Here is a 24913-nt window from a genome sequence, read left to right as displayed (position 1 = left end):
ATAGAATCCACTATGACAGCCACTGGGAACAATCAAAGAAGGTGGAAAGAGCAAAGAAAAGGAAAGAGGAGGGAGTTAGTGGGCCATCGAGTTAGCCTGAGTAACACCTACTAAGGAAGTAAAACACACTCCCTATCTTTCCTGCTAACAACAGCTGAAAGACAGAAAATGTAGACTGTGTAGCATGTGATCAGATAATTGTCAATCAAGCCAATATTTAACGGACCCATAAAGCATGCACACAAGTCACCAGCCACTGTGTCTACCCATTTCCTTCAGTAGATGCTACATGATAATAAAAGATGCTTTGAAGCCAGGCTTAAAATTGCCTTTATTATTCAGTCTGTCAGATGTTGGTTCTGACACGGTCCTTCTTGAATAGAGGCAGAATGTCCTATGCTGGAGACAAGTGTTTTCTTAAAACTTCCTGTACTATATGTACATTTCACCTGCTCTGCTGACACATTTGTTTCAATGAGCTTTTAGAAACAACCACAGGTCAAAATGAGCCCACCATAAGCCCACCATAAGCAAAGATCCTCGTTTCAAATTGACTTCCTTTCTGGGAAAAAAGAAAACTGTTTCCAGCTTTTGGTTTTGCAAGAAAAGCCAAGTATTCTCCAGCCATTCAGGACAAGGCCCCATGTGTACGGCCTACTTCAATAAAGGTCTCCACACACCGATCAATATCTTCTTCACTGTGAACAGCTGAGATCTGTACACGAATCCGTGCTTTCCCCTTGGGAACCACTGGATAGCTGAAGCCTATGACATAGATGCCTGTAGGATGAGAAAGCAGAGGGAAGGATGAAGACAACAGAGGTAGGACAAGGGCCTAAACATCCCAAATAGCTGGTGGCAGTAATGTGTGATGTATCAAATCTGTGGTGATAAACAATCAGATACTGATGAACTGAATCCACATGGTGGATACTGCTGCTCAAGTAACGGAACAGTTTGGCATCTATTCTTTCAGTGAGAAAAGGAAAAGCTGGCAGCTTGGCTGGAATCTAAACTCCAAAGGGACAGGCTGAGGATCGGGTTGTATGGAAATACAAGGAGACTGAAAGGATGAAAAAAAAGCAGGGAATATATAAGGGGGAAGGAATCTGAAAGAAATGTAGATAGCTTGGAGAAAGAGACAGAGGAGACCGAGACTGGGTAGCCACCTCCTGCCTCAAAAGAGGGGGATCTGAGAAAACTTCACAACACTTAACACGAAGAGAGTCTGTTTGATACAGAAAGCAAGAGATGATGACAGGAGCAACAGAAATCACTTTTGACTCTTGAACAGATTGCTTAGGAAGGAAGCTGTTCACAGGTCTCGGCTAACCTGAGTGATAATGGTGGCTTTCACAATCACTGCAGCAGGGTGACAAAGCAACGCTGGGTGGTGAGTGTGGAGCGAAGCAAGGGAGAAGGTAAATGGCTAGTTTAAATCAATACATGACAGATTTTAGGGCTGAGGAAATGGCTAAATCAAATCAATACATGACTGTTTTGGATGCAGGCTTTTAGGGCTGTTCAATACTTTCAATACAGCGCTATTAAGAGGTACACCCCCAAGCCCCCTGGAAGACCACCGTGGAAACTTGATTGACACAAGGCTGCAAAATCTCTTCAGCCAGCTTCAAATTCTAGACAAGAAGAAAGGGATTATTTGGTCACACTGTGTGTTTTTATGCTGCCCATGTGAGGCCGGCTTTCAAGGGACAATGCTGCCTCCTAGAGAACTGTCAGGAAAAATGCCCGTTAGAAAATGGAATCTTAGCTCTGCTTCAGCTCATTTGACCTCTGACATGATTAGAAAGAAAGGTGCCGATGTTGCTCCAGTCAGTCAGTCCTCAGGCTGCAGACTTTTACCTGACAGGGCTCCTTGTAAATTAACAACAGCACGAGAGCAGGTATTCATACAGATGAATCTTCACTTACCCAACTTATCTCTCAGTTCACAGGACTGATTTTATGAATAGACAGGAGGAGAGGCATTCTGAGGGAGCAGATTCTTAACTAAGCCAGGCAAGATTTCTCCCTCCCTGGCTGGAGCTTTAGAACAGCCTCAGGCCAGCCAGGATGTGACCCACCTGTCAGCAAAGACAACAAAGGCCAGTTACCTCTCTTGAGCATGTCATCAGCCATCAGTGAGGCTAGCCGGGCATCCCCCAACATCACAGGGCAAATTGGGTGGTCATTTCCTGAAATGGTGAATCCAGCTGCTGCCATCTTGCTTCGGAACCTGAAAGGAAAAGGAAGGCTTTCATCTCTCTCTTCAGAATCTCCGTGACCAACTGATGTCATCAGGTGTTGGCAGGAACGCGGCAACCGTGAAGCTACAATGTGCCTCTTGGAACCGTGCCCCTCCTGGCTCATCAAGGCCAGTGTTGGGGGATGGGGGGGTAGATATTCCCTGGAAACTATTAACTCTTCCCTTACTTCAGGAGTTTTTCCAGGGTCCTTGAAGGAGGCAATTATAACCCCACTGCTATGCACGATGGCCCCTTCTGCACATGCAGAATAATGCACTTTCAATCCACTTTCACAACTGTTTGCAAGTAGATTTTGCTATTTCACACAGTAAAATCCAGCTGCAAAGTTCATCAAAGATGGACTGAAAGTGCATTATTCTGCATGTGCAGAAGGAGTCTATTAGATCATATGTCTTTTGGCTACTCCATACCAGCCATTAGCCAGTGTGGACTTGAACCTGTGCCTGAACAGGCAGCTATAGCTGGGAGTAGAATCTGCACATTGCTGCTTTTCTGGTGCCACCTACTGAACTGTTTTAATTTAATTTTAATCCTTATATCTATTCAGTGTATTTTAAATAGTTGTTACATGACCTGAGGGTGAGCAGCAGCAGAAGCAGTAATAATGATGATAATATTCAGGAGACATTTGAAATAGTGGGGTATGAGAAGGGGAAAATGGGGTGGTGGTGGTGAAGGGACGTTTCATCTGTTGCTGGATACTGAAAGATGCAACTAGGATGTTAGCTCCACATGGAAACCCAATGGAATTCTGCATGCTAGAAGCAGGCTACCCATAAATAAATAAAATAGAGAAGAAGAAGAGGAAGAAGAGTAGTAGTTTGGATTTATATCCCCCCTTTCTCTCCTGTAGGAGACTCAAAGGGGCTTACAATCTCCTTGCCCTTCTACCCTCACAACAAACACCATGTGAGGTAGGTGGGGCTGAGAGAGCTCAGAAGAACTGTGACTAGGCCAAGGTCACCCAGCTGGCGTGTGTGGGAGTGCACAGGCTAATCTGAATTCCCCAGATAAGCCTCTACAGCTCAAGCTGCAGAGCAGGGAATCAAACCCGGTTCCTCCAGATTAGAATGCACCTGCTCTTAACCACTATGCCACTGAGAACCATGAGACCACCATGAGATCCTTGAAACCACCATGAGATTCTTGAGAAAAGAACAAGATGGATCAGTTCCTCAACTACTGTGTAAAAAGGAAGACATTCTCAAAAGTGACAAACCAAGACATGGGAGAAGTGAAGGAAATCACTGAGCCCGTACGACTTCCCCTTGAATCTCTTCCACAGTCAGAGTTCACAATATCTCTCTTCCACTCTTACCGTGTAGTCTTGGCAGCCATGGATTGTGCAATGGCATTGCTCTCCATGAGCAGATCCAGAGCCTTGGAAGCACAGCCCACAACAGCAGGAGGCAAGCTATTGGAGAAGAGGTAAGGGCGAGAGCGCTGGCGCAGAAGGTCAATTAGTGCTTTGGGGCCAGTCGTGTAGCCACCTGCAAAGAGAAGAAATTACTACTGTAGAGTTGGTATGCAAAACCTGGGACCCAACAAGCCGCACATAGCCTATACATTGTGGCCTACTAATTACTTGATACCAGCCCTATACTCAAATAGAAAACCTAGATGGTGCTTGATACATGACTGATTTGTGTTCTTGATAGAGATCTCTTTAAGGAAGAAAAGCAGAAAACAAACAGCAGAAAAGGGCTACCCAATGGTTTCCTGGGGCCATGGAATAATCTTCCTCTCTTCCGGCATGGCTCCATGTGTAGCAAGTCAGTGAGAAATAACCATAACAGACAATTCCTTCCACCAAGGCATCAGGTGCTACAACAAGGAAAGGTGGATCCATCACTTTGCTGTCCCATTCCTACCTCCAAATGTTCTTCAGAAAGAGCTCTGCGGATGCCGTTTGCTTAGGGTTTAACTTATACATTTGTGATGGAGAAGACAGCAATGCCTCTTGGTGCAGAGATTACGTCAGCTGTTCATCCAGGGTGAAAGTGTTTGTCTTCAAGTGTTCCCCTCCACACACACTATTGCTCCACTGGGCTGCTGAGTTCTCAGCATCATGGTTGAGCAATGGGTTATGGGTTAGGTTCAAAGAGCACCCTAACTCCATACTTTCCAGAACTGCCCCTGCTGCAGTGATGTTCACTGGGCCTAATCTCCTTAGCTTTGCCTAAAATACTTATCCTCTGAGAGGGTTGTTTTGTTTTTTTAATTTGAAAGGGTTCGTGGATGAGGCTGCTAGGCAGAGTCGTGGGATGTAGCTGGCTGTTTTAACAAAATTCAAGCTTTTGCAAACGGAGAGACGGGACAACGCTAGTCAGAAACTGCACCTGCTGCTCCCCCAAGTGCCTTCCCTAGGGTTGAGTTGATTATGGCGACTTGGTCCATCACACCCAAGAGCTCATCAGTGCCCCTGCAAAGAGATAATTACTCTTATTAGCCTAGGTGGGCCAGTTACCGCTTGCTTCCTATCTCTTGCCACTTGTTCTTTCCCAGATGTCTTCACAGCAGGAAAAAAGTTTCAAGAACCTAATCAATCTAAATTGCCACAGGCAGCTGTAATCTACTAATTTACAAGATTATGGCCAAAAGAGGAGATGGAAGGCTATCTATTGTTAGAAGTTCAGCCAAGATTCCTCTTTGCCTGTTAACATCATGGAAAAATCTTCAAAAGGACCAAGTGTTGAATAATTCCAGATGGGTAGCCTTACTAGCCTACAGCAGCAAAATAAAACAGGAAGCTAGTGGTACCTCAAGGTGGGCACTGGACTTCTGTTTTATCCCAGCGTTAAATAGAATACAAATGTTCATTTGAGCTTATAAGGCCCATTTTATTAAAGGCAGACTTTTGCACCTCTGTTAAAGGTGATATGGCATCATTAAATATTCTTATGAAGCCGTACTAATTTACACCATGGACTAAATATCAGTGGCAGAACATCTAGGATAGCAGAACACAATGGAGTAGAATTTTCTTAGCCTCTTCCTCACAACTACAAACATAAGAAGAGCCTTGTTGGACGAGACAGGGGGCCTATTTAGCACCAGCCTGACTTTCACAGTGGCCAACCAATTCCTCAGGAGATCCAACAACAGAGCATAGAGGCCAAGGCCTTCCCCTGATGTTTCCTGCTGGCAGGTTCCTTTAGTCACCATGGCTAGTTGCCACCGATAGTCCTATCCTCCATCAATCTGTCTATTCCCTTTTTGAAGCTGTCTTTACCTGTGGCCATCACTACATTTTCTGACAATGATTTTCTCATTTCAATCATTTGTTGTGTAAATAAATATTTCCTTTTGTCAGTCCTGAAACTACCTCCTGTCAGCTTCATTGGATGTTCTGAAGTTCTAGCAATTGCGGAGAGGAAGAAAAGTTCTCTTTGTCAACTCTCTCCAACCCATGCATAATTTTATAAACCTCTATCACGTCCCCACTGGAGTCATTTCTTTTGTGAACAGAAAAGTCCCAGACTCTTCAGTCTTCCCTCATAGGAAGGGTGCTCCAACCCTCTAGTCATCTTGGCTGCTCTCTTCTGTACTTTGTTGAGTTCTGCAATGTCCTTTTTGAGATAGTGACCAGGACTGCACACAATATTCTAAATGAGGCTGCACAGATCTAAATGGGGTCATTATAATATTGGCTGCTTTAAAGAAAGAGCAAAGCATAGGGAGAATGTGATCTATATATCTAATTCTAAACTTGGCTCAACAATATGGATTGAAAAATCTGCACAATGGGACCATGTACACAGAAGGAAACTGCTGGAAGGCCTTGCAGAAAGGCCAAAAAGCAAGGAGGGCTGAAAAAGGGAGAAAAAGCAGATCAGTGGGTGAGAAATTGTGATCCAGCAGGAATTTCCCCCACAAGTATCACACAGTTCTGCACCAAAAAAGGAGACAAAAAAGGATAATCAGATTTCATACCTTCCATTGGGCCCGAGGAATCCAGTGGCGTGGCATTCATCAACGAAAACAATAGCTTTGTATTTCTGGGCCAGGCTGCAGATTTCCTTCAAGGGGGCGATGTCACCATCCATAGAGAAAGCACCATCAGTGGCCACCAACCTCAGGCGATGTTTCTGGGAGGATGACCACGTAACATATCAGCAAAAGCCTGCAATGCTTCACAATGCTACTTGTGGTGAGGAACAAGAAGTAGACACTGACATGAAGAACCAGAACATCGTACACAATCACAGAACTGTAGCATTGGACAGAACCTGATGGAACATCTAAATTGATTGTTTTCAGAGTTTTCTGTCACCCTTTGCACATCAACACTACTGCAGAGGAACCCCTGAGCATCTAGCATGGAACCAAGGTGCACTGAAGAAGAGACTGGAACATGCTGTATACCCTGCTCACAAAAATCACTGTTGAGCCCTGTTGTATTGCTCTACGTGAACTGAAAATACAAGTCCCATTCAGCAGTTCACTATGGACTGCACAATAATGCAAGATGGAAGTGATGTTCAGTGTTGTCTAAGCTTCTCCTTTGTAACCTAGCAGGCCAGTTCTTTCACATGCAGCAATATGCCAGTGGACCATCCTAGGAGAAACAGGTCCAACTTACTTGTGCATCCTGCAGCTTGCTTTCCAGATCTTGCATGTCCATATGTTTGTAGCGATATTTATTGGCCTTACACAGCCGGATCCCATCAATGATGGAAGCGTGATTCAGTTCATCAGACAGGACTGCATCGTCTGGGGTCAGCAAGGCCTTGACATAACAAAATAAAATTTACTGCAAGCTCAGTTGCTTTCCATGAAGCAGGTCACCAATTCAATCCCCTGCATCCAAGCTGAAAGTTGTCAAGTAATAAAAGTGGGAAAGCCCTCTGTATTAGACATTACAGAGCACTGCCACTCAGGAAGACCAATGGACACATGAAGCTGCCTTCTACTGAATCAAATTTTGGTCATTCAAGGTTAGTATTATCTACTCTAACTGGCAGTGGCTCTCCAAAGTATCAGGTCTTTTACATCACTAACTACTTGATCCTTGAGAGCCAGCGTGGCACAGTGGTTAAAAGCAGATGGCCTCTAATCTGGAGAACCAGGGTCGATTCCCCACTCCTCCACATGAGCAGTGGGCTCTGGTGAACCAGATTTGTTTCCCCACTTCTACATTCCTGTTGGGTTACCTTGGGTTAGTCACAGTTCTCTCAGAACTCTCTCAGCGTCTGTTCTGGGGAGAGGAAGGGAAAGGAGTTTGTAAGCTGCATTGAGACTCCTTACTGGAGAGGAAGGGGGGGGGGTTTAAATCCAAACTCTTCTTCCTCAACTGCAGATGCTGGGAATTGAACTTGGCACCTTCTGCATGCAAAGCAGATTTTCTACCATTGAGCCAAAACTCCTCATCCAGTGGTCAATTCCTGGCATAGGGGTGTCCTAGGCAATATGCATTCAATGCCTCCTCCATAAAGATATTACAGGGGTAGCTTGCTTGCCCCCTCCTCACTCAGGCATAAACATGGGGATGACAAGTGGTGAAAGATTCAGTTTATAAAGAAAAGAAAGGGGGCATACCAAGGCAAAACAAAGGCAAGGAAGAGGAAAACAAATTCTTTAACAATTTTTGCAACCTCTACACATTTCACATGCAGCTTCATCAGGGGGAACACATGAAGACACTACTAAAAATAATTTGAAAGGTTCCTCCTGACAAAGTAGCATGCGAAACGCACAGGGGTTGCAAAAATTATGAAAGAATTTGTTTCCCTCTGCATCATTTGTTTTCTCTTCTTCAACAGATGTTGTGTGCCATTCCACAACTGCATGCCCAAACCCTAAGCAAGCAATGAATGCAAGGTGTAACATCAGCCTCAGTGCTAGGAAAGGACAGATAAGGGCCTCCCACTGAGTAGAAGCAACTGGAATCAGCAACCAAGAGAAAAAGAACACCCTTTCACTCTTTTTCCTCAATGCACTTAAGTAGGGGAGTCAAAGTTGCCATCCCAGAAGACCGCAGTAGTGCACAACACAGCATCTTGGAAAGGTGGGAGGGTCCTGATCCTCCAAAGAGAGTCCAATTCTGTTGCTGCCATAAAAGAAATCAGGCACTTGAATGTTGCTATGCTGCAGCCATTTTCAGGTTGCCAGTGCAGGCCCACGGGGGCATGCAGGCTTCAGCAGCTGCCAGTAGCATAGTGCCAGTGGGGCTGGGGGGGGTGGAGCCGTGGTGGAGGAGTGGCTGGGCCATGGAAGGGGTGTGGAAGGGGCATTCCAGGGTGGGGCAGCCACCACAGCAGGGTCGCAGGGCTCGCATGTGCCCCAGGCACAGTTTCCCCTCGCTCCACCCTTGGCAACTGCCTAAGGATTTCAACACCACACAGCAGCCTTGACAAGACAGCTTCCTAGAGGATACACTGTGCAGTCTGTTGCTATAGAAAGTCTTTTAGTTTATAAAACTTTATTACCTGGGTAAAACTAAGAGAAGCTCCTAGTATGAATGTATTTATTTCCTGTATTGGGATAGTAGTAAGTGATACCTCATGGATGACAGAACTGAAGAACTGTACAAGGAGTGTAATTGATTGAAATGTGTTTTTGATGTATATCAAGATCTCATGTTCTATCCCAGAACCCCAGGAAGCACCAAGGTTTCCACAGCTAGGCTTCTTTTCATATGCATTTATGTCCTATGCATTTATATCCAATGTTACTCTTCCCTAAGGCATGCTCACACTTTCTATCTGAGGAGTGCTGTAGTTTCCCTTTGGCCTTAACAATGAGACTGGGAGTGCAGGGCATGAAAGACTTAGTCTAGCTTCCCCATGCCAGCTCTTCCGTTGGCCATAAAACTCCACTCTTTTCAATTGGGAGTCTGGGAGGGCTATTTGCCTTGAACCACAATAGAATTGAACTTCATTGAGGGCACAACAAACAGTGAAGTGCTCATGAATGGCACTGCTAATTTAAAAACAGACTTGGTTAAAAAATGTAAAGCTGGTACACATTCCTGACAAAATTCAATTTGTGATGATCAAGTCAGTCAGCCCCAAGAGAGATTGACTGGAGTTTGTTTCTTCTGTCTCAGCCACAAACAGTGCAAGAGATCTTGCTTCCGCTTCTGGCTGATGCTCATGTGAAACAGATTCTTCCTCAAAATAAGGGATAAGAGCAGAGCCAGATTAAGTTTTATCTGCAGGTTCAAGCTCAGTTAAATTCAGTGACTTATAAGAGCATCTATATGTAGATGCTCCTAGATAAGGAGCTTCCTCTCTCTCTCTGTCTTATCTCCTGCTCCATCTGCTCCTGTCTTTTTTTCCCCACTTTGTAATTGTGTAAGTATCCCTCCAAAGATGTTTTGCTAACTTGAAGACTGTCTTTTTGATAGCAACTGGGTTCCTTCTTCTCACAAACTAGCTACCCCACAAGCATACTTTAAAATTTCAGAATTCTAAGCAGCCACCATCAGTCCGCTCTTCCCAAAATGTTACAGACCTCAAAGATTCCAGCATTGGCATCAAAGCAGCTGGCATAGAGGATAGCATCTTCTCTTTGGTGGAAACGAGCAATCTTCTCCTCCAGGTCCTTATGTATGTTCTACAGAGTTGGAGAGCAGATAGAAAAAGGGAACAAAAAATATAGGCAGAAGACAAAATTGACAGTCAGTAGAACTATAATACAATATTCTATTTATGTCATGGTTAATAGTTATGCTTTGTTCAATGACAGCTCCATTTGCTTATTAGGATAACCTTTACAGCACTGATTTACACTGTGCCTTGAGTCTCAATGTGAAATGCCTATAAACAACATAACTAAACAACAAAAAACTTTAAAACCCTCACAGGCAACACTGAGGGGAAAATGACTTTGAGAAAGACTCCTACATCTTGGGTTGGAATGGGATCTCCCAGCCTTCCCCTGAGACTCAAAATGCTGCTCCTGCAGAGAATCCTCAGGAACAACATGAGAAACAAATCAGAGGCCTGCCAAGTGATGGAGAGATTCTGCTGGATTTCAATTTTGTATTTACTGATGTTCCAAGCCATTTGCAATGGCCCAGATACCCTGACCCATACAAACCAGACTGTAAAGGTAAAGTTTCCCCTTCAGTCGTGTTCAACCCTGGGGTACCACTGCAAGCAGTGATTTCATAGGCAAGACATTTTTGTGGGGTAGTTTGCCATTGCTTTCCCCGGCTATTCTTTACCCCTAGCTGTGTGCTAGGTACTCATTTACTGACCAAGGAATGGATGGATGGCTGAGTTGACCATGAGCCAGCTGCCAGGATATCTGACCCACAGGGGGCTTGAACTCCTGACCATGTGAGTGGCAGTGCAAGCACTTAACTACTACGCCACGTGGCTCCTCAAACTCCTCACACTGTACCTGTGTTCAATCCAACTGGTCACCAATGCTGCTTTATCTCAAAGGGGAATTGGAGACTCATGGTGCACTGAGAGCAGGAAAAAGAACAATATGGCAATGGCAACTGACTATCGTTCCCTTATTTACTACAATAATAGCAGATTAGTCAAAAAAACCTCCACCATGGCAGAGTCCAAAGGAGGAGACTGGCACTCTAACATGTTTGCACTGTAAATATGGTTATATCAATGGGAACTGAAGAAATGGGGAAAGAAGAAGAAGAGTTTAGATTTATATCCCACCTTTCTCTCCTGTAAGGAGACTCAAGGTGGCTTACAAGCTCCTTTCCCTTCCTCTCCCCCCCACCCCCCCCCCCCCCCCCCCCCCCCCCCCCCCACCCCCCCCCCCCCCCCCCCCCCCCCCCCCCCACCCCCCCCCCCCCCCCCCCCCCCCCCCCCCCACCCCCCCCCCCCCCCACCCCCCCCCCCCCCCACCCCCCCCCCCCCCAACCCCCCCCCCCCCCCACACGCCCCCCCCCCCAACCCACCCCCCCCCCCACCCCCCCGCCCCCCCAACCCCCCCGCCCCCCACCCCCCCCCCCCCCCACCCCCCCCCCCCCCCACCCCCCCCCCCCCCCACCCCCCCCCCCCCCCACCCCCCCCCCCCCCCACCCCCCCCCCCCCCCACCCCCCCCCCCCCCCACCCCCCCCCCCCCCCACCCCCCCCCCCCCCCACCCCCCCCCCCCCCCACCCCCCCCCCCCCCCACCCCCCCCCCCCCCCACCCCCCCCCCCCCCCACCCCCCCCCCCCCCCACCCCCCCCCCCCCCCACCCCCCCCCCCCCCCACCCCCCCCCCCCCCCACCCCCCCCCCCCCCCACCCCCCCCCCCCCCCACCCCCCCCCCCCCCCACCCCCCCCCCCCCCCACCCCCCCCCCCCCCCACCCCCCCCCCCCCCCACCCCCCCCCCCCCCCACCCCCCCCCCCCCCCACCCCCCCCCCCCCCCACCCCCCCCCCCCCCCACCCCCCCCCCCCCCCACCCCCCCCCCCCCCCACCCCCCCCCCCCCCCACCCCCCCCCCCCCCCACCCCCCCCCCCCCCCACCCCCCCCCCCCCCCACCCCCCCCCCCCCCCACCCCCCCCCCCCCCCACCCCCCCCCCCCCCCACCCCCCCCCCCCCCCACCCCCCCCCCCCCCCACCCCCCCCCCCCCCCACCCCCCCCCCCCCCCACCCCCCCCCCCCCCCACCCCCCCCCCCCCCCACCCCCCCCCCCCCCCACCCCCCCCCCCCCCCACCCCCCCCCCCCCCCACCCCCCCCCCCCCCCACCCCCCCCCCCCCCCACCCCCCCCCCCCCCCACCCCCCCCCCCCCCCACCCCCCCCCCCCCCCACCCCCCCCCCCCCCCACCCCCCCCCCCCCCCACCCCCCCCCCCCCCCACCCCCCCCCCCCCCCACCCCCCCCCCCCCCCACCCCCCCCCCCCCCCACCCCCCCCCCCCCCCACCCCCCCCCCCCCCCACCCCCCCCCCCCCCCACCCCCCCCCCCCCCCACCCCCCCCCCCCCCCACCCCCCCCCCCCCCCACCCCCCCCCCCCCCCACCCCCCCCCCCCCCCACCCCCCCCCCCCCCCACCCCCCCCCCCCCCCACCCCCCCCCCCCCCCACCCCCCCCCCCCCCCACCCCCCCCCCCCCCCACCCCCCCCCCCCCCCACCCCCCCCCCCCCCCACCCCCCCCCCCCCCCACCCCCCCCCCCCCCCACCCCCCCCCCCCCCCACCCCCCCCCCCCCCCACCCCCCCCCCCCCCCACCCCCCCCCCCCCCCACCCCCCCCCCCCCCCACCCCCCCCCCCCCCCACCCCCCCCCCCCCCCACCCCCCCCCCCCCCCACCCCCCCCCCCCCCCACCCCCCCCCCCCCCCACCCCCCCCCCCCCCCACCCCCCCCCCCCCCCACCCCCCCCCCCCCCCACCCCCCCCCCCCCCCACCCCCCCCCCCCCCCACCCCCCCCCCCCCCCACCCCCCCCCCCCCCCACCCCCCCCCCCCCCCACCCCCCCCCCCCCCCACCCCCCCCCCCCCCCACCCCCCCCCCCCCCCACCCCCCCCCCCCCCCACCCCCCCCCCCCCCCACCCCCCCCCCCCCCCACCCCCCCCCCCCCCCACCCCCCCCCCCCCCCACCCCCCCCCCCCCCCACCCCCCCCCCCCCCCACCCCCCCCCCCCCCCACCCCCCCCCCCCCCCACCCCCCCCCCCCCCCACCCCCCCCCCCCCCCACCCCCCCCCCCCCCCACCCCCCCCCCCCCCCACCCCCCCCCCCCCCCACCCCCCCCCCCCCCCACCCCCCCCCCCCCCCACCCCCCCCCCCCCCCACCCCCCCCCCCCCCCACCCCCCCCCCCCCCCACCCCCCCCCCCCCCCACCCCCCCCCCCCCCCACCCCCCCCCCCCCCCACCCCCCCCCCCCCCCACCCCCCCCCCCCCCCACCCCCCCCCCCCCCCACCCCCCCCCCCCCCCACCCCCCCCCCCCCCCACCCCCCCCCCCCCCCACCCCCCCCCCCCCCCACCCCCCCCCCCCCCCACCCCCCCCCCCCCCCACCCCCCCCCCCCCCCACCCCCCCCCCCCCCCACCCCCCCCCCCCCCCACCCCCCCCCCCCCCCACCCCCCCCCCCCCCCACCCCCCCCCCCCCCCACCCCCCCCCCCCCCCACCCCCCCCCCCCCCCACCCCCCCCCCCCCCCACCCCCCCCCCCCCCCACCCCCCCCCCCCCCCACCCCCCCCCCCCCCCACCCCCCCCCCCCCCCACCCCCCCCCCCCCCCACCCCCCCCCCCCCCCACCCCCCCCCCCCCCCACCCCCCCCCCCCCCCACCCCCCCCCCCCCCCACCCCCCCCCCCCCCCACCCCCCCCCCCCCCCACCCCCCCCCCCCCCCACCCCCCCCCCCCCCCACCCCCCCCCCCCCCCACCCCCCCCCCCCCCCACCCCCCCCCCCCCCCACCCCCCCCCCCCCCCACCCCCCCCCCCCCCCACCCCCCCCCCCCCCCACCCCCCCCCCCCCCCACCCCCCCCCCCCCCCACCCCCCCCCCCCCCCACCCCCCCCCCCCCCCACCCCCCCCCCCCCCCACCCCCCCCCCCCCCCACCCCCCCCCCCCCCCACCCCCCCCCCCCCCCACCCCCCCCCCCCCCCACCCCCCCCCCCCCCCACCCCCCCCCCCCCCCACCCCCCCCCCCCCCCACCCCCCCCCCCCCCCACCCCCCCCCCCCCCCACCCCCCCCCCCCCCCACCCCCCCCCCCCCCCACCCCCCCCCCCCCCCACCCCCCCCCCCCCCCACCCCCCCCCCCCCCCACCCCCCCCCCCCCCCACCCCCCCCCCCCCCCACCCCCCCCCCCCCCCACCCCCCCCCCCCCCCACCCCCCCCCCCCCCCACCCCCCCCCCCCCCCACCCCCCCCCCCCCCCACCCCCCCCCCCCCCCACCCCCCCCCCCCCCCACCCCCCCCCCCCCCCACCCCCCCCCCCCCCCACCCCCCCCCCCCCCCACCCCCCCCCCCCCCCACCCCCCCCCCCCCCCACCCCCCCCCCCCCCCACCCCCCCCCCCCCCCACCCCCCCCCCCCCCCACCCCCCCCCCCCCCCACCCCCCCCCCCCCCCACCCCCCCCCCCCCCCACCCCCCCCCCCCCCCACCCCCCCCCCCCCCCACCCCCCCCCCCCCCCACCCCCCCCCCCCCCCACCCCCCCCCCCCCCCACCCCCCCCCCCCCCCACCCCCCCCCCCCCCCACCCCCCCCCCCCCCCACCCCCCCCCCCCCCCACCCCCCCCCCCCCCCACCCCCCCCCCCCCCCACCCCCCCCCCCCCCCACCCCCCCCCCCCCCCACCCCCCCCCCCCCCCACCCCCCCCCCCCCCCACCCCCCCCCCCCCCCACCCCCCCCCCCCCCCACCCCCCCCCCCCCCCACCCCCCCCCCCCCCCACCCCCCCCCCCCCCCACCCCCCCCCCCCCCCACCCCCCCCCCCCCCCACCCCCCCCCCCCCCCACCCCCCCCCCCCCCCACCCCCCCCCCCCCCCACCCCCCCCCCCCCCCACCCCCCCCCCCCCCCACCCCCCCCCCCCCCCACCCCCCCCCCCCCCCACCCCCCCCCCCCCCCACCCCCCCCCCCCCCCACCCCCCCCCCCCCCCACCCCCCCCCCCCCCCACCCCCCCCCCCCCCCACCCCCCCCCCCCCCCACCCCCCCCCCCCCCCACCCCCCCCCCCCCCCACCCCCCCCCCCCCCCACCCCCCCCCCCCCCCACCCCCCCCCCCCCCCACCCCCCCCCCCCCCCACCCCCCCCCCCCCCCACCCCCCCCCCCCCCCACCCCCCCCCCCCCCCACCCCCCCCCCCCCCCACCCCCCCCCCCCCCCACCCCCCCCCCCCCCCACCCCCCCCCCCCCCCACCCCCCCCCCCCCCCACCCCCCCCCCCCCCCACCCCCCCCCCCCCCCACCCCCCCCCCCCCCCACCCCCCCCCCCCCCCACCCCCCCCCCCCCCCACCCCCCCCCCCCCCCACCCCCCCCCCCCCCCACCCCCCCCCCCCCCCACCCCCCCCCCCCCCCACCCCCCCCCCCCCCCACCCCCCCCCCCCCCCACCCCCCCCCCCCCCCACCCCCCCCCCCCCCCACCCCCCCCCCCCCCCACCCCCCCCCCCCCCCACCCCCCCCCCCCCCCACCCCCCCCCCCCCCCACCCCCCCCCCCCCCCACCCCCCCCCCCCCCCACCCCCCCCCCCCCCCACCCCCCCCCCCCCCCACCCCCCCCCCCCCCCACCCCCCCCCCCCCCCACCCCCCCCCCCCCCCACCCCCCCCCCCCCCCACCCCCCCCCCCCCCCACCCCCCCCCCCCCCCACCCCCCCCCCCCCCCACCCCCCCCCCCCCCCACCCCCCCCCCCCCCCACCCCCCCCCCCCCCCACCCCCCCCCCCCCCCACCCCCCCCCCCCCCCACCCCCCCCCCCCCCCACCCCCCCCCCCCCCCACCCCCCCCCCCCCCCACCCCCCCCCCCCCCCACCCCCCCCCCCCCCCACCCCCCCCCCCCCCCACCCCCCCCCCCCCCCACCCCCCCCCCCCCCCACCCCCCCCCCCCCCCACCCCCCCCCCCCCCCACCCCCCCCCCCCCCCACCCCCCCCCCCCCCCACCCCCCCCCCCCCCCACCCCCCCCCCCCCCCACCCCCCCCCCCCCCCACCCCCCCCCCCCCCCACCCCCCCCCCCCCCCACCCCCCCCCCCCCCCACCCCCCCCCCCCCCCACCCCCCCCCCCCCCCACCCCCCCCCCCCCCCACCCCCCCCCCCCCCCACCCCCCCCCCCCCCCACCCCCCCCCCCCCCCAAGGTTACCTACTCCTACAACTCCACTAAGATGGCATTCATTGCTTCATGCTATAAGTATTGTTTCTATCATTTTGGGGATTTTAACTCGCAGTGTTTTTGTTGTTGTTTTTTAGATTTCAGATTTTGCTGCAAACAGTTTTCAAGTTTGTACAAAAATCAGTCTTGCCTAATCATGACTTCTCTGGATTTAAGTATCCACCAATCTAGCCATCCTGAGACTTAGTAATATTCTCTGCAGCTATTCAACAACACTATGCTTCTATTGGTTTCAAGATGACATAAATTATCTAAAATAATACTTAATGCTTATGGTTAAATTATTGCAGTTACTATTATTTCCTTACTTCATTTATTCCCTGCCTTTCCCACCCTTCAATTGAGAGCCAGCGTGTTGAAGTGGTTAAGAGCAGTGGACTCTAATCTACAGAACTAGTTTTGATTCCTCACTCCTCCACATGAAGCCTGCGGGGGTGACCTTAGGTTAATCACAGTTCTCTCAGAACTCTCTCAGACCTACCTAGCTTACAAAGTGTCTGTTGTGGGGAGAGGAATGGAAACGAGTTTGTAAACTGTTTTGAGTCTCCTTACAGAAGAGAAAGGTGAGGTAAAAATCTAAACTCTTCCTCTTCTGCATCAATGTGAACCTAAAGGGGCAGCAGTGGCATAGGAGGTTTGATTCCCAGCTCTGCCGCCTGAGCTGTGGAGGCTTATCTGGGGAATTCAGATTAGCCTGTACACTCCCACACACGCCAGCTGGGTGACCTTGGGCTAGTCACAGTTCTTCGGAGCTCTCTCAGCCCCACCTACCTCACAGGGTGTTTGTTATGAGGGGGGAAGGGCAAGGAGACTGTAAGCCCCTTTGAGTCTCCTGCAGGAGAGAAAGGGGGATAAAAATCCAAACTCTTCCTCTTCTTCTTCTATAGTGGCTTACATAATTCTTCCATCCTCCATTTTACCTTACAAAAGTCCTGTAAGGTAGGTTATAATATGGAATTTGTTAGGTGACCTTGGACCAGTTACCACAGCAGAATAAGAATTCAGACCTGGGTCTCTCAGATTCCAGTCCAACACTCTAACCACTACAAACAGCGCCTATGCAGAGATAAGATTGTTTATTTGTACTAAAACTACAAGCTCAGGAACAGATGTTGGGTGAAATAACAGTTAAATGACAAAACCTAACAACCCTTTAAAATAATTTTCCTATGAATATTTTGTTTTAAAGCTTTTTGAGTAGTAATATTAAATGTAAAAGACCTTGAGAGATTTATGTTAAACTGTAAAAACTAAGTACAAACATTTTATAATCAAAGACCATGCAAAAGTATTTGCAATAGCAAAGGAAACCCAGCAAAAGGCAGAATGTACAAGGTGTTAATGATTGCCTATGAATATTCTGCATTAATCCTTTTATATTCACCTCCAGGCAACGACAGGCAAATGTTTGCTATGTCAAGTTCTATAACCCATCACTATGCAAGCTCTCTCCAGTCTCTTTTTAATATTAGTGCCATTCTCCAATTTCAACCTTGGCCTTGGCCTTTAAAATAATAATTTTAATAATAATCATGCTGAATATATTTGTTTTTTCCATATGGCACAATTATTAGAAATAGGTTCTGTTATTTCCTTCTGCATGCATAGGTGTTTCACAATCTAAATCTGTAAGGGCAGCTGCTTCCTATTTTGTAATTCCCTTATATCATTACAAGATAGCTTCCCGTAGACTGGGCTGTTTTGGTTCAGGGATGTTTGCATACCCATCACTACCTGAGTTTTGCAGGGTTACATGTTGCAGCATGCTCAACACAACTGTTGCAGCACTATATGCTCAGCAATCAGATTTGCAGAGGAGGAGTCTTGGAAGGCATACTCTCAATGCGGTACAGTTGTGGTAAATAGTCCTGCTTCATAAAAGACTCACTGGGCAACTTTATAACAATTTTTTTCAAATTCTCTAGGGCTGACACCATTTTGTCCCCTGTCATGGTGCCTTTCACAGCAACACAACAGGTGAACATTCCTGCTAAACATACAGCAGCTAATTTCTACAGAAACTTTATTCCAGAGGCTTTGCAAATCAGTCCTTTGTGCCACGGAATAAAACGGGAGACTAATGGTATTTTTACGATTAGCAAAATCTATCTCAGCACAAGCATTCACAAATGACACTTCACTCTCCATCAGATGCATGAAAACAGCTAGACAGAAGTGTTTATACTCAGATAACAGGAAGGCCTAACCCCTTTCCATCAGATCTCAGACGGTAAGAAGGCTCAGCCCTGGTGATGATTTAGCTTGGAAATCACCAAGGAATACTAAGGTAGCTACACAGAGCCTGGCAATGGCAAACCCCCTGAGCATTTCTTGCCTTGAAAACCACTTGAAAACAACATCCAATAAAAAAAAAAATCAGTATTATAGGAGTGGCGGGAAACTGCTCCCAACTCTTGATAAGCAGGCAAAGCGGAGATCAACATACAATAGATCTCTGGTAAGGTGAAACGTGATGTACACATACCATCAGATCAACATACAGGTGTACCTGAACTAATACCTGCTTCTTTGAACGCAACGCCCACCTGGACGCGCCCTCCCTCCCTCCGTCCGTCCGTCAGTTTCCACCCCAACGCTTCCTCCCCCAACTTCGGGGCCCTGCCCCACTCACCGCCTCGGCTGCCTGCCACTTGAATATGCGGCCCTTGCTTGGACGTGATCACCCTCTCGCCCTTCCAAGTCCCGGCTCCTCGGATGCTTTCCAGCTCTCCCTCCAGCACGTGCTTGAGCTGGGCTAGTGCAGACTGCGCCCTGGCAAGGCTGCCGGGCCCCAAGGGAGGCGAGGGTCGCAGAAGCTGGCGGCACCACATCCCCTCAACTGGAAAGAGTTGGCGACCGAAAAAGGGAAGAAAGAGAAAGGGAGGGAAGGAGGACACCGCCACGTGAAAGGAGGCGTCGGCTAAAATAACCAATCAGGAAGCTAAGGGAGGCTGCGCAAGCGGAATGTCTTCAAAGGAGCGTGCATTTAAAGAGACAGACTTCCCCTCCAAAAGTGCACTTTGGAGAGGAGAGGGGAGGGGAGGGAGAGCATCTTCAACAGGACCGACAGAAGTGGCTGCACTCTCCTGTGCGTCTGACTTAGGTTTACTCCAACCCAGCCAGTGTGCCTAGGATTATAACTAACTGTGCAAATCCTATCCATTCTACCTGGAAGAGAGTCCCATTTTATTCGATGGGTTTTCTCCCACCTGGTGTCAGGATTGCAGCCTAAACGCGTTTAATCTACCCTAGTATGGATAAATAAGTGCATTGACCAAACGAACTGGGATTCATAGACTCCCAGTCAAATTATGCAAGAAAATGGCCAAATCTGCATTCTGTCCTGGCTGAATGGTGAATGGAACAGATAGACCAATGGGGAAAGGAGGAATTTCACATCTCAAATGGAGACTTCTATTGCCCCTTTGTCAAGCCTACTTATATTACAGTGTACATGAATTATTACCATTCCAAATGTGAATTAAGTGGATCATTATTTTTCAGAGCAGAAGTGTTTGCCAAGATACAACAATCACCTTCTTGAAACAAATAACATCTTCTTGCACCTTATTCCCGCTTTAAACATAAGGCCGTGCACACAGTCACAGTAGCTAAATGTTTTTTAAACTTATTAGATTACAGTGATCTTAAGAAAACCGCTCCTGAGTTAGAGGGAATTTGGGGTGACTTGAGGTGGGGACTGGGTGCTTGCAGCACTAATTTTATTTTATTTCTATGGTTTATGAGATGCTCTTCCCCATAGGGGCTCCTGGGAGGGAATATGGGGAGGAAAGAGATGCTAGTCCACAGACAGACAGACAGACAATCTATCTGATTTTATATTTATATATATGTGGATTTATACCTCACCTCTCACCTGTAAGGAGACTCAAGGTGGCTTACAAGCTCCTTTCCCTCCCTCTCCCCACAACAGACATCTTGTGAGGTAGGTGGGGCTGAGAGAGTTCTGAAGAACTGTGACTTGCCCAGGGTCACCCAGCAGGAATGTAGGAGTGCAGAAACACATCTGGTTCACCAGATAAACCTCTGCCAATCAGGTGGAGGAGTGGGGAATCAAATCCAGTTCTCCAGATTAGTAACCACTATGCCGTGCTGGCTCTCATTCCACATTCTTTCAGTAGCAGCTGTGATGTCAGACTCTCAAAAGCTTATACTCTGGGAATCTTGTTGGTCTTTGAGATGCTATTGGACTCAAATCTTGTACTAACATTGCCAGTGTAATAGATTTTGTTTGCCGATACAGAGTTCTGTGGAACTTGGAAGACTACACTTATCAGTGCAATAGTTTTGAAACAGGCACAGGTGATTAAAAAATTTTTCAGAAAAAGACAGCATTTTCAATACAATACATAAAGAATCCTTTAAAATGAATACACACTTACATTAATTGAACTACAGCAATATTTATCATTCTCACATATTTGTCAGGAAAAAAGGCTGTTCTCTATTTTTATTCTGCTACCTAATATTTACCCAACTCTCCTTTCTCCCTCTAGTTTATTCTTTATTCTCCCCACCCCACACTGCCTTACTGATATAAACGCTGGCAGGAAAAGGTAGGAGTGGCTACAGAATACCCAGTGATTGGAGAATATTCCACAGAGACCTCAAATTCCAGAGGGACAGCTGTGTTAGCCTGTTATAGCAAAACATGAAAAGAATTCAGGAGACATTTTAATGACTAGAAGATTGATTGGGGTAGAAACTTTCATGGACTAATGTAAATAACTTTCATGGGTTAAAGTAAATAACACCTAAAGTCTGTTTCATCAGATACATAAAGTGAATTCTCAGTTGGAACATGTATTCGTTAGTACTCGTACACACACACACACACTCCCAGAGCTATAGAGAAAAATGTAAACAAAGAGGAATGAGATTAACACATGAAGCTGCCCTGTGTAAAATCCGACCATTGGCTCACCTGGCTCAGTTCTGTCCACTCGACAGGCAATTGCTCTCAAACAAAAGTCTCTTGTAACTGATTTTTTAAAAACTGGGACACCAGGAACTGAACTTGAGCCCCTTTAGTCCCTTTAGTACCTAATGACAGCTCTTCCTGAATGTCTGAGTAGCTCTAGTCATAGAGATATTTGCCAGCTTCATGCATTTGCTGATTTAGTGGTCTGTAACCTATTGCTCTAGAACCAATATGACTCCTTTAAAAATTATGTATTTAATGTATATTGGGTGGTATAGGTGGGATGCTAGAAAAATCAGCAGGTGAATGTCCCAAAGAGATTTTGTGGGGCTAAAGGACTTTTGAGAGAGTCAGTATGGTGTGGTTACTGTGTTGGACTGTCACTAGGACCTCAAAAACCCAGGTTCGTTGAGTCTGGCAAGGACAAACCACCTCTGAATATCTCTTGCCTTAAAAACCCTATGGGATCACTTTGAAAAAGAAGAATGTGCTGCTAACTCACAACCATGGGGTATTCAAGACAAGAGATGATTAGAGGTGGTTTACTGTACCAAGAAGAAGGAGGAGGAGGAGGAGGAGTTTGGATTTATATCCCCCTTTTCTCTCCTGCAAGGAGACTCAAAGGGGCTTACAATCTCCTTTCCCTTCCTCCCTCACAACAAACACCCTGTGAGGTAGGTGGGGCTGAGAGAGCTCTAAAGAACTGTGACTAACCCAAGGCCACCCAGCTGGCATGTGCTGGAGTGCACAAGCTAATTTGATTCACCAGATAAGCCTCTACAGCTCAAGTGGCAGATCAGGGAATCAAACCCAGTTCTCTAGATTAGAGTACACCTGCTCTTAACCACTATACCATGCTGGCTCTCCAGTGCTGAATAGGGACATAGGATTTTTATCTCACTACAGATGCTAATTTTCTGTCCCCAAGCATATTCCCTCTGCTCTAATCAAGCTGATTATAATTTGTATTGTACCTTTGCATCTTTTACAAGCATTCTTTACAATACCTCTCCTACCTTCTGACTGGGATAAAAAGACCCAGATCTCCATTCCTACTCATGTCTGAGGAAAGGAGCTCTGACTCTCAAAATCTTATATCCTGAACATCCTGTTGGTCTCTAATGTGCTATTGGACAGTGATTCAGGCAACATGGGTTCATTTAACTTGTTTGTGTTGCCTGGGCAGAAAGGGACCTTTGTTGATTTTTGAATTATGGCATAGTTTGGCTTTTAATGATAAAAGGTTGCTAATTCCTGCTCTAGACCTCAAAAACTTATCCCTGTCCTCCTTGTCAGAAACAAAAGAAGAAAGTTCGTCAGGTTCTATAGAAGAATTAAATGTTGTCATGTTTAAAACAGCACTTGAAAGGGAAACTCAAAGTGTTCAGTGGCTGAACTGGAATTCATTTGCACATTTGACACTGACTCAGGCTCAGCAGGAACAAGAGGTTTATTTTTAAAATTGAAACTTGTCTAAAAGAAAGTTTTAAAAATGCCCTCCAGATCATCAGGGAGGGCGGAAGCAGGAGGTGGGGTGGATTGAGCCAGAAAGAGACCCTGCTTGATATCGATGTATTAATAAAGAATTTAGAGAAGCAAAAAGGAGTTGGCAACAGGGCAGAGGGCAAGGGAGAAGTGTGCAAAGTAGCACAAAGGAGTGGAGCAGGGGGGAGGGGAGATTAGGTGTGCTGGTTGTGGGTGGAGGGAAGAGATCCAGAGCAAACCTGTGCCCACTGGCAAATCTGCCTGCTCTTGCTGCAAAGCAAAATTAAATTTGGGCTAGAAGTGGTCTCACTTGCTGCAGGGAGAATGGAAAGTGAAAGCAGAGCTTGAGGAAATACATCTGTACAAGAAATCTTGTGGCAATTCACATTTGCCCCCATTGTACAGCAGAAGCCTTGTGCGTAATCGGCCAAGGAGTATCAAGCTCACTACACAAAATCCCTTTGAATGGGTTTCCCCCCATTTATTTAGATATTTATAACCCCACTTTTCTCTCCAGGGGAGATCCAAAGCAACATACCACATCAGTCTCCCCTTCTCCAGTTTATTCTCACAACAAGTGACTTGTCGGTTGGTTTCAGTCGAAATTGACTGGCCCAAGGTCACTCAATGAGTTTCCACAGCAGAGCAGAGCTTCCAACCTGACTCTCCTAGATCCTAGTCTGTCACTCCAACCTCTGCACAACACTGCCTCGTGCTGTACATTATGCATCTTGCTTGCCAATTCATAATTAGGCATGGTTCAGCGCACACTCTAATTGGCCCTTTTAACAATCTTTTGTCTGTGCTCTGTCCTACCTCACTTATATTGCTTGGTCTTTTGGCCCCTCACATTCCTCTTCTACCATTCTTCTTTCTGTACTTGTGACATGTATTCCTGCTCACTGGGACTACCATTTTATGCATTTGGCCTACAAACCTCATACCACAATAAATGGTTTACAGCCCCATCCAAAGGCGGCGGGGCTGAATCCGCCAGTGGGAGCAGTGTGGGGCTGGGCCAGTGGATTTGCTTTCCCTGGCAGAGAGGAAAATTTGCCCACATGTGGCTGCTGCAGCCCTCCACAGTCGTGGGACGTAGCGCTGAATGTGGCATCAGTGTCCCTGCATTCCTGAGGCCACTGCTCATGTAGCAGGAACTGTCTGGGAATGGAGCCGAAACTAGTCAGTTCCCTCTTGAGCATTGTCCCCATTGCGTTGGTGGGCTGGGTTTAGGACTTATGCCATCAAAAAAGGTTCCATGAGTCCATTAAGCCCAATGGGGGCTTCCCAGTGTCAGGAAGGCTTTTTCACATTTCGAGCCTGGCAAAGAGGCTTTCTTACGTTTCATGCCTCCCCGTGCCGCCAGGAAGCCCCCATGGGAGTGCTGGGCCTGTGGAGCCACAACCGGGTAGCTGGCCCATTGGATGGGGCTGTTGTTTTTAAGGTACTACAGGACTCTACTATTTACAGTGTACACAGTGTTTCTTATTAGGTTGCATGATCCAAATTATTCCTATATACACAGTTACATTTTTCAGCTTTCTTTTCCAGCTGTGAAAGTGAGACTTAAGAAAAGTCTGAAGACAGATTGACTTTTATTAGTAGCTGATTATTCAGACTGCGGTCTCAAAATAGGGATATTTGGCTTTAGCCTGATTTAGACTGTGTTCACAATTCACCAAATGTTATTACACCAGTGATCCAGTGAGATAAATAAACTATTTGTGTATGTCCTGTTTGTGTTCCATCAGAGAACTCACAGTAGCATTCCTGTAGCCCTAATAGGTCTCCTAGGCCTGCCTAACATAAGCATAAGCATTTTATTGTCATTGTGCACGCACAACGAAATTTACAGCAGCATTCCTCGATGCACACAATTTCAGACTCATACAATTTCAGACTCATGCAATTTCAGACTCATACATCATCATCCTCCACCCATCCCTACATAGCCCCAAATACATCAATATGAAGCAGCGGAGTTTAGCATAGCCACAGCTCTAGAGTAGAAGCTGTCTCTAAGCCTCTTTGTCCTAGTTCTGAGGGCCCTGTATCGTCTGCCAGATGGTAGCAGTTTAAAAAGAGAGTGTGCTGGATGAGACGGGTCCCTTAGAATATTTTGGGCTTTATTTAGACTTCGGGCATTATAGATTTCTTCCAAGGAGGGGAGAGGGCAGCCGATAATCCTTTGTGCAGTATTGATCACCCTTTGGAGCGCCTTCCTATTCGCCACTGTGCAACTGGAGAACCATACACAGATGCAGTAGGTTAGGACACTCTCTATAGCACAGCGGTAAAAGGACACCAGAAGTTTTCCATCTAGTTGTTGCTTCCTTAAAAGTCTCAGAAAGTACAGTCTTTGAAAGTACTTTAACAGTAACTTTAAAGTAACTTTAACAGTTGCTATAGCATGCACACTACAACATAGCCTAGGACTGTGGGAAACCATGAATATGTATAATGTCTCGTTGCAGGTTAACAGCAGGTGCCCCATCT

The 24913-nt window shown here is 54.0% G+C and overlaps 1 protein-coding gene across 1 annotated transcript; it reads right to left on the bottom strand.

Annotated features, from left to right (window-relative positions):
- Nucleotides 1-314: 314 nt before the first annotated feature.
- GCAT (glycine C-acetyltransferase) lies at nt 315-23628 on the bottom strand. Its single transcript, XM_048501532.1, has 9 exons — nt 23362-23628; nt 18623-18667; nt 9723-9824; nt 6850-6996; nt 6201-6355; nt 4607-4689; nt 3586-3757; nt 2115-2236; nt 315-780 (listed from the first exon to the last, which is right to left on the bottom strand). Exons 1-9 carry the CDS (start codon nt 23626-23628, stop codon nt 629-631), a joined length of 1245 nt encoding a protein of 414 aa, XP_048357489.1. The 3' UTR covers nt 315-628.
- Nucleotides 23629-24913: the final 1285 nt, after the last annotated feature.

This window comes from Sphaerodactylus townsendi, linkage group LG06 (assembly GCF_021028975.2).
Source record: "Sphaerodactylus townsendi isolate TG3544 linkage group LG06, MPM_Stown_v2.3, whole genome shotgun sequence".
In the NCBI taxonomy this organism is placed as follows: domain Eukaryota; kingdom Metazoa; phylum Chordata; class Lepidosauria; order Squamata; family Sphaerodactylidae; genus Sphaerodactylus; species Sphaerodactylus townsendi.
Note: the sequence above shows the minus strand (reverse complement) of the source record. Positions and strands in the feature narration are given on the sequence as shown.

Excerpts from the sequence above, each read along its gene's own strand:
- GCAT (XM_048501532.1), bottom strand. The coding sequence starts at position 23,628 with ATGGGGACAATGCTCAAGAGGGAACTGACTAGTTTCGGCTCCATTCCC. Across the intron at positions 6,356-6,849 it reads GCAAGCTGCAGGATGCACAA|AAACATCGCCTGAGGTTGGT; the intron begins GTAAGTTGGACC and ends TCATCCTCCCAG. Across the intron at positions 781-2,114 it reads TGATGACATGCTCAAGAGAG|GCATCTATGTCATAGGCTTC; the intron begins GTAACTGGCCTT and ends CTCATCCTACAG.